General features: G+C 39.1%; 1 protein-coding gene across 1 annotated transcript in view; it reads left to right on the top strand.

Annotated features, from left to right (window-relative positions):
* EIF4H (eukaryotic translation initiation factor 4H) overlaps window positions 1–9,932 on the top strand; it is a 29,121-nt gene that overhangs the window by 5,418 nt on the left and 13,771 nt on the right. The window contains exon 3 of the mRNA XM_006773364.2: window positions 7,925–7,927. Within this exon, the coding sequence (XP_006773427.2) occupies window positions 7,925–7,927 (3 nt within the window). The remainder of the gene's footprint in view (window positions 1–7,924; window positions 7,928–9,932) is intronic.

The raw sequence follows: 9,932 nt of genomic DNA, 5'->3' as shown, positions 1-9,932 counted from the left end.
TAAAACAAGAAGCTATAAGCATTACTGAAGGGGTGAGGGTAGGGACCAAAGCTACCTAAAAAATAAATATAAAAGTTGGTTTGGACTTCTCTTAAGCAACAAGCACTAAAATGACATGATACTTATCTGTGACTAAAAAACTGCCCGGAGGCCAGCCGCCTGGGCCACGTCGGGAGGCCGAGAGAGGAGCGACCCCCTTCCCCTTCCGTGGCCGCTGGAGCCGGGGATGGCCCGATCCACGTCGGGAGAGGGGGGGACCAACCAAAACAGATACATCAGAGCCTTTCCTATTATTGACAGTTGCTACGTGCTCGCTGGCAGAAATTTTTATTTCTCCCTAGTTTCTCGTTCTGACCTAGAGGAGGAATCGCTTTTAGCCTCATTCTGATTCTGGCCAACTAGAGACTATATATAACGGGGGCGCCTTGTTCAAAAGAAAAAAAAAATCGTTCACTTTAATACAAATTACCTCTTGCGGAATTTAGAAGGTGGGCTATACACGTCTTGCTGTTTGTCAAGGACACACTTAGCCTTTTGTGTGCTTTCACAGGAAGATTGCTTTCCCAGGATAACACCACAATTGTACCTACCGAGGTGTCCCGCCTCCCGGGTTTCAGTCCCCAGAGTATCTTTGTTTTGGTGAAGCATGATCTCTTAATGCCTTGGCTTGGGAATGCCTCCAAACAGGCTTGTTTGCGTTTGGGAGAGGACCCGGTACCATTCATTACGCCCTAACGTGGAAGTGGAGCCACCTGTTATTTCAAAGGATATTTTATTTGCTAATAAAAAAAGAAATAGATGTTGGATGACGTGTGAAATTGTTGCCTTTGGGGTAGGTTTCTAGACATCAGATTTGTACTAGGAATTTAATAACTAGGATTATTATTATTTTTACTTTCATTTAAAAGTACCCAGGGAAACTGCTCTTAAACAGAGTAAGTAGTTCAATATGAGGCAGACCCAAGGAGTTTTCATTGGAAGCGAGTCATATCATCCTGAGCCCCCGGGACCTTTTTTTTTTTTTTGAATTCTGCCTTTTCACAAACTTGCCATCTCTTCTGGTGACTTGAGGTGTTTGAGTTAGACTTTTAGTGGCTGTCAGTTTTGACAGTTGGAGTGACTAGCATAATGCAAAGTGAACAAAAGAAAAATTCTCTTGCCCTGGTCAGTGTTGGCTGGTGCACCACAGGTTCTCTGGTTAGATTCTCTGTCAAGGGCATGGACCTGGGTTGCAGGTTCAATATGTCTCATAGTGATGTTTCTCTCTCGGCCCAACTCCCTCCCACTATCTCTAAAAGAATCAGTGGGGGAAATATCCTCTGGTAAGGATTTAAAAAAAAAAAAGGAATAAAATTCTCTTAATATGCTATTTCAAATATCAAAAGACAAATGAAAATGTTAGCCATATGCCCAGATGTTCTCCAAAAACTGGTATGAGAGAACAGTGGCTAGCACTCTACATCACCTAAGCCTCCTAATAAAAAGTCCCTTTAGCCCTAATTGGTTAGGCTCAGTGGATGGTGTGTGGGCCTGCGACTCAAGGGTCCTGGGTTCAATTCCGGTCAAGGGCATGTACCTTGGTTGCGGGCACATAGCCAGTAGGGAGTGTGCAGGACGCAGCTGATCAATGTTTCTCTCTCATCGATGTTTCTAACTCTCTATCCCTCTCCCTTCCTCTCTGTAAAAAATCAATAAAATATATTTTTTTAAAAAGTCCCTTTACTGTTAAGCACCTTCTACATAAGAGCTTGAAGTTTTCCATTTGACTTCATATTCATGTAAAAGTACATAGGAAATATTGCTCAGATTCTTAAAAACCTATTGGTGAATTATGTGTTCATTTAGATAATGTCTGGAGTGAGTACAGAAATTTCACAGAAGACCAGACTTGTAGTATTGTGGTCTGTACCAAAGCTTTCCTTTTCCAGTAAATGTTATTTTAATTTCATCAATATTGATTTAATTTTATGTTACTGGGATTTCTGAAATTTTAGCAAGATGGTAGGATAATTAGCTGATCAGATATTCTTTAACGATAACTTCAATTGTTATTTGAATTATGTTCACACCAATAAATGTTTTGGTGTTGTTGCTTATGTTCAAATACAATTCTTAAGCATTATATAAAATTATACCATCGATGGAAAGAAAGCCAGTCTTATATTGCTTTGCTTAGTACTTTTGTAAATCACCTTCCCTCTAGTCCGGTAGTCTGTGGACCATCAGTGGTCCATGAGGTCTGAAAGGTTGGCAACCACTGGTTTAAGGAAACCTTTGGGGCAGCGGTTGCCAACCAGTGGTCTGTGAGGTCTGAAAGGTTGGTGACCGCTGCTCTAGTCTAAAACACCTCAGCTAGATGAGATGCCCTAACTCTAAACCACTTGGGTCACAGGTGAAAAAAATTCAAGTTTGAAATGTACAGTCACAATCTAAAAACTTGGCTTTTATAATTACACCTTCCCCATAAGTTTATTTTATAGTCATATGTAATAACCAGTGCACTTGTAAGCAATATTGAACAACTGCTTTGTTTTCCCAGCCTGTAAAGGCATGTCCCCAGCAGCCAAAAAGAGAACCAGAGGCTACATTGTTGCTCAAAAAGCAAGTCAAAACATTCCAAATTATCACCCTGGCCAGTTTGCTCAGTTGTTAGAGCATTAGCCCTGCGACCAAAAGGTCGCAGGTTCAATTCCCGTCCTGACCCAATAGATCTCTCTCTCTCACACACACATCAGTGTTAAAATATCCTCAGGTGAGGATGAAAAAAATTTTTTCCCCAAATTATCAGAGAGTTGCTTGTACCAGATCTTGCATGTATTTTGGGGTTTGTTTGTTTTTTTGTGTGGATTTTTTTTCCCTAGTTTGCTAAATTATCATTGAGGCTCCAGTTTTTCATTTGCCGTTGCCAGTAAAGTGGAGAGCAATACTGATTTTACATTTCTGACTGTAAAGCCTTTTGAGTGTTTAACCTAAAACCACCAATCGAGTCTTGTAAGGCTTAGCTTGGCATCTCTAAATTTCTAAGCATATTTTAACTTAAAATTGAAAAGAAAGCAGTGTATAAAAATAGTGGCTATTTCCTCTGATGCCAGGACTTGTAAAGGTATTGAAAAGCTGACTTTAAAATTCTGTTTACTGCCCTGGCCGGTGTTACCGAGTGGTTGGAGTGTCAGCCCATGCACCAAAGGGTCTCAGTCCGATTCCTAGTCAGGGGTTCCCACCCCCACCCCCACCCCCGCTTCCTCTCTCCTTCTCCTTCTTCCTCCCTTCCAGTCTCTCTAAAAAAAAATCAATGAGGGGAAAATTCTGTTTACATATCAAATGTCAAGTTGTTGGGCTTTGTTGTCATCCTTCTCTCCACTCCCCAGTCTCCCAGTGTGCTTGATTCCAAATCATCCTCTGTGAAAAGTGTTACCAAAAATACTTGGTTTTACCAAAAAGAATCTGGGAGACAGTTCAGGCAGAAGCCCTAGATTCATAATCAGGCAGACCAGAGCTTGAATGTAAGCTCAGCCATGTGTTAGCTGTGTGACCTGGAACAAATTCCCTTACCTCTCTCAGCCTCATTTTCTCCACATGTAAGATAGAAACTCCTCTGTATGGTTCTTGGGAGTATTAAATGAGGGGTGTGTGTGTGTGTGTGTGTGTGTGTGTGTGTGTGTGTGTGTGTGTGACAATATCTAGTACATAAAAATGCTTAATAATTAGTAGCTATTGGTTTATAATTTTTTTTTAATTCTTAAAATATTTTCCTTGAGGTTAGTGGAGTGGGAAAAGTTCTGTTGAGTTAACTAAAGTGAGTTTTTACTCACCTGGCTATATATCTAAATCCAAGTAAGAAATCTGTTCCTCTAGGATACAATGGGTATTTTAAGTGAGTATTAAGTAATTTGTTCTTTGAAATTGTTGGTTTGTTACAGAATTTATGCTTGGAATGTTTACTATAAATGCCTCTGAGATTTCTAAAAACTTTTTTAGTATATTTTTCACATTTATATTTCTGTCTGAAATTAACCTTAGTATTCTGGGAAGTCTTGAATTATGACATCCAAATTAGAACATCCAAAGCAGAATGTTTTTTGTTGTTGTTTTAAAATATATTTTACTGATTTTTTACAGAGGAAGGGAGAGGGATAGAGAGTGAGAAACACCGATGAGAGAGAAACATCAATTCAGCTGCCTCCTGCACACTCCCTACTGGGGATGTGTCCGCAACCAAGGTATATGCCCTTAACCGGAATCGAACCTGGGACCCTTCAGTCCGCAGGCCAAAGTTGCGATGCTCTGTCCACTGAGCCAAACCAGTTAAGGCCAAAGCAGAATATTTTGGGGGATGTCAGTCCAAGATCAGTTCCCAGCTTCCCCTAAGAAATGGAAGAGTTGGTCCAGAGAGCCTGCCCTGCCTCTTAACCTTTTCATTAAAGTCGTCTTTTAAAATGCAATGTCCTAGATTCTTTGAAGTTTTCCCCATGTCATGGTTTCTAAATGTTTCTTCTTGGCGGGGCCCTTTGGATGTACTCCAACATGTTGATACTCCATTGAAAATACAGCACCTCCAGTAAGCATTGTCTAGGGTAGATGGAGACTGGTTTCCCTTATTCTACACTCATTCTTCTGTAATTAATTAATTGATTTTTGGAGCCTTTTGAACTGGCTTAATAGAAGATAGTTGATTTCTCATACCTGCTTCTGAGTTAGGTTTTGGTTGACATAGGTATGTGAACAAAGGTATATATTTTCCAGCCTTACACAGATAAGTTCGAAAGGGGAGTATTTTAATAGCCTTTTCAGGTAATTGTGGTTATTCTTATTTGCTGCTATACCAAAACTGAACAAGCGGCAGTTTCCATAAAGGTTAGTTGCAATGTATAATCTGAAACTTGATCAGTGGACTCTTCATACTGTTACATTAAGAAATATATATCTCTTTTTTAAAAAATACATATTTTATTGATTTTTTACAGAGAGGAAGAGAGAGGAATAGAGAGTTAGAAGCATCGATGAGAGAGATACATTGATCAGCTGCCTCCTGCACACCCCCCACTGGGGATGTGCCCATAACCAAGGTACATGCCCTTGACCAGAATCAAACCTGGACCCCTCGGTCTGCAGGCCGACGCTCTATCCACTGAGCCAAACCAGTTAGGGCCATATTTCTTTTTTAAGAAGTATATATTTTTTATTGATTTTAGAGAAAGGAGGGAGGAGAGAGAAATATCTGTCGGTTCCTTCCCATACACATACTGACTGGGAATTGAACCTGTGGCCTTCCAGTGCATGGGATGAGGCTCAATCAACTGAGCCACACCAGCCAGAGAGAATGTGCCTTATATTTTGAATGAAATGATACACAAGGGTCATTTAGGCAATGCCAGTAGACTGAATTATGCAGATCTTCCAAATGTTGACACATTCCTTTATACCGTCTCAAAAATCATGTTTATTGCTATCACCATCAATTTTCATCTGAAAATTTCAGGTATTGGGAGTCTGCCAAGCTTATGTTGATGAGTACAAGTTTTCTCAAGTTCTCGTTTTTTGCTTGAAAGCCTTCATTTTATCATTGGCAACAGGTACTGTTACAGTTGTTCTCCTTGAAGTGACATACTCACTTCATTTTCAGGAAAATGTCTGCCAGATACCCGTCTGCATAACCAGTTTGTCATTTCTTTTGGGTAAAAATGATGTTTCATGAAACAAATAGCTAGTACAGCTTGTAACTCACATGAGTGCTTTTCCTGGAGATAACCATCGTACTTCTGTAAGTAGCAGAAGTGTTTTGTCCCCATCTCGTAACATGAGATATTAAAAAGTGGGTCACAATTTAATATAATTAATTTTTACTGCTTTATCAAGGACATTCTTTACTGAAGCTAGCTTCTCCCCCCCTTAAATACTACAAGTGAAGCATGAGTAGTAATTCATTTTAGTGCCCCCTTGATTTATGCTAAGGCCAATGAAAAGATCAGTGTAGGTCTCTGATAAAAAGGGAAAACTTAACAGGAATACCACAACCAAGGTACATGCCCTTGACCAGAATTGAACCTGGACCCTTCAGTCCACAGTCCGCAGACCGATGCTCTGGAGAGGGAGAGAGAGAAGCATCAGTGATGAGAGAGAAACATCGATCAGCTGCCTCCTGCACACCCTCCGCTGGGGATGTGCCTACAACCAAGGTACATGCCCTTGACCGGAATCAAACCCCGGACCCCTCAGTCCGCAGGCCGATGCTCTATCCACTGAGCCAAACCGGTCAGGGCTATATTTCTTTTTTAAGAAGTATATATTTGTGATGCTAAAGTAGTTGCTAGGCTTGTGACTTCATTGCTTCCCCCCTTGGTAAGTACCAGGTAGTATAATTGGGAGATGAAAGCAGTGTATAGGACAGATCTCCTGCAGAGGCTTCCATGAACATCCTGTAGTAAATGAGCAGTTATCAAGATGAAGGGATTTAGTTTTGAAATGCATATATTAGAGGGAGATCTACTTGGAAATAGTAAAGTGCCTTAATCCAAGTTGTGTTGGGTTCGTAAAAAAAACAAAAACACTACAATTAAAATTAGTGTGGCATCTTAGGTGGATTCCTGGAACAGAAAAAAGGACACTAGGTAAACACTAAGGAAATATTAATAAACTGAACTTTAGTTAACAATGTACCAGTGATTATAACTAGTATGTCTTACTTAATGTAAGATATTAATAATAGATGGTGTAAGTGAAATAAGGGCTTGACTTTTGAGAGCTTAACTTTTTTTATTATTGTCTGGGAACTAGGTTACACATTTTGACTATTTTTCCTTTAAGCATGCTCAATGGGTTCTGTCTTTGTTGCTTACTTGTATTTTACTCTTATAAAGATAGTCTTATTGTGTTTTTATGTAGGGTCTAGCATAGTGCCACATGCCAAATTATATGTACTAATAAATGTTTCTGAATGGCAACTGAAAGACCAGAGTTGTTCATCAGCCCTAATGAAATTAATGTCAGTTATCACCTAGAGGTAATAGAAGAATACCTAATGGTCCAAATACCAAAGTGAGAGGTTACTACTTCTTGGTATCTTGCCATTGGTCTTGAAGTTTTAAGATTAACAGCAACAGTGCTTAAATTGTGTATAGTTTCTAATGGGCCTAGAAATAATCATAAAAATATTTTCCCAGAAATAACAGCATGTGTCCTTCATTTTTCATTAACTTTTATACTTTGGAAATAAGTCTTGAACACTTAATTTTCTCTTTCACCTACTTATTACATCTAATCCCAGCCCTAATGATTTATAATCTTTCAGTTTTTTTCTTATGGTCACCCTTTAGTCTCCTTTCATTCCTATGTATCTTTGCTTAACACGTTATCATCTTAAGAGTTCAGTGCTCTCCCTATCTACTATCTGGAAAGTAGAGTCCAACTTCCTGTTGATCCATTCTGCAGAGACTGCCCTCATTGCTATCTCCTGAATTTTCTGCAGTCCTTTGTTTGGAATAGGACTTATCCTTGCTAATTCTCCTTCAGGTGAATTGTCAGCTCCCTTGAGAACAGAAACTGAATCTTAGGTTTGTTCCCACTATACTGTATACTTCGTGGACATTCAGATATTCAGTTGATCTGAGTGAAGAAAAATGATTTGTCTGCAGAGGATTTTGATCATACTTGGAGTTGAAAGTCGGATTTCCTAATACTGAGGATGTCATTTATTACCTTAAAAACTCATATATTGTTTTAAAAATCAATGGACTGTCCCCAAGGGACAGTAAGAAGTGGTAATGAGCAGGGAATATCATTGCTCAGTGGTGGGTTGGTATGACCTGGAGTTTGCAGCACAGACCTTCTAATCTAATGGGGAGGAGGAGTTTGCCCGGTCTGCCACCTGTATCATCTGTTTCCTGTTTTATATCCACTGCTTCTGCATGAATAGTGTAGCCTCGAGAGGGTTGTCTTCCTGTAACACTTTAGAATTGTTATTAAACTTTTATAAAGCTATCAGTATTTATGAAGTATTTTTATGGTCAATTTTAAGTTTTGTTATAAAATAAAGCTTTGAAATATAACAAGAAAACTGGGGTAAAGAAGTTATTTGGAAGAGGTACTATACCAAACTAACTAAGACAGGGGTTCTCAAACTTTTTAAACAGGGGGCCAGTTCACTGTCCCTCAGACCGTTGGAGGGTCGGACTATAGTTTAAAAAAAAACTATGAACAAATTCCTGTGCACACTGCACATATCTTATTTTGAAGTAAAAAAACAAAACGGGAACAAATACAATATTTGTATTTGCATGTGGCCCACGGGCCATAGTTTGAGGACCCCTGAACTAAGGTCTCAAATGAGCTTCTCTCTTATTTTTAACCTGTTTCAGAAAGTGCTTTTATCTAACACAGCTTAGTTGTTTAGTTAATAGTCCCTCCAACTTTAAATTAGTGTCAAAAGTATCTCAAGGGAACTTTAGCTCAAAGAATATTTCTGACATTTGATTTTTTTTATTTGGTTGATAGCAGAATGTATATTTTATTATGTGCATATGCACTCTCTGGGATTGTCTCTCAAGTTGCTGGCACACTGTAGACGCTTCATAATGTTAGAGTGGATAAATTGAAGCCTACCTAAATGGCCCCAACCCCACTGCCCTGTCGTGTCTTCAGGGAATTAACTGCTTGATGAAAAGCTAAGAAAAACTGAAATCCTGTAGAACTGACTACATCAGGGTAGTATTTAGGACTGCTTCAATAATTCTTAAGAAAGTGTCTAGAGCAGCAATTTTCACCCTTTTCATTTCATGGCATACATAAACTAGTTACTAAAATTCTGCAGCACACCAGAAAAATAGATTTTTTGATGATCTGACCCCATAAATAGATATAATTTTGATTTATTCACCTGGACAGCTATTGTTGCATTGGCTGTTATTTTTTTTATTGGACAATCTAAGGGAAAAGAGGTCAGTGCCCCTAACTAACTAGTCAAGTATTGCATGTTTTAAATATTCTTAAAGCACACCAGTGTGCCTCTTGCTGCACATTGGTGGACACTCACTGGTCTAGAGCAAGCATGTCAAACTCACGGTCCATGGACTGCATGCCTTGTTTATTTGGCCCCTGTTAGCATGGACTCTCCAAGCATGAGTTTGACATGCTTGGTCTAGAGCAGTGGTTCTCAACCTTCCTAATGCCGCGACCCTTTAATACAGTTCCTCATGTTGTAGTGACCCCCAATTTCATTATTACAAATTAAACATAATTAAAGCATAGTGATTAATCACAAAAACAACATGTAATTATATTTGTGTTTTCCAATGGTCTTAGGCGACCCCTGTGAAAGGGTCGTTCAACTCCCAAAGGGTCGCGACCCACAGGTTGAGAACTGCTGGTCTAGAGTATTAAACCACTGGTGGTTTTGTGAGGCTAGGGTGAAATGAGCAAGTTGTTGGACTTGGGTTAGTTTACCTGTTTCCATATCTCTAGCTCTTAAAATACTGCTTCCCTAAAATGGGGTTCTTCTGTCTTCACAAAGCTGGCTTCTTATCCTACTACATTCTTATTAGTGTCCCCATCATCTTGTTCTCATTCATCTAGGCAGCAGCAGTCCTAAAGCTCTTCTGGCTCCCTATTCAATCTGAGGTCACCTGACCCTATCTTTTCAGTTCTCATGTAAATATTTAATATGCCCTTTTAGCAAGCCTCCCTCCCTCCATTTTCCTGATTTATTAAACATACACATGGAATTTACCATTTCTATATGCTCCCCTTCACCTTATATTTAAATAAAAATGTAGCTTTTTTCTTTTTTTACATATACAGCAGGTCCTCAAATAACATTTCGTTCAGTGCAGTATCTTAATAACATTGGTGTGATGCTGTGGGAACTTAAACTCTTGGTTTATATTAATTAATTAGTTTATGCCAAAATTGTTTTTATTATATATATTTTAACATTTAAT

Source organism: Myotis davidii, unplaced genomic scaffold, assembly GCF_000327345.1.
Source record: "Myotis davidii unplaced genomic scaffold, ASM32734v1 scaffold726, whole genome shotgun sequence".
NCBI lineage: Eukaryota > Metazoa > Chordata > Mammalia > Chiroptera > Vespertilionidae > Myotis > Myotis davidii.
Note: the sequence above shows the minus strand (reverse complement) of the source record. Positions and strands in the feature narration are given on the sequence as shown.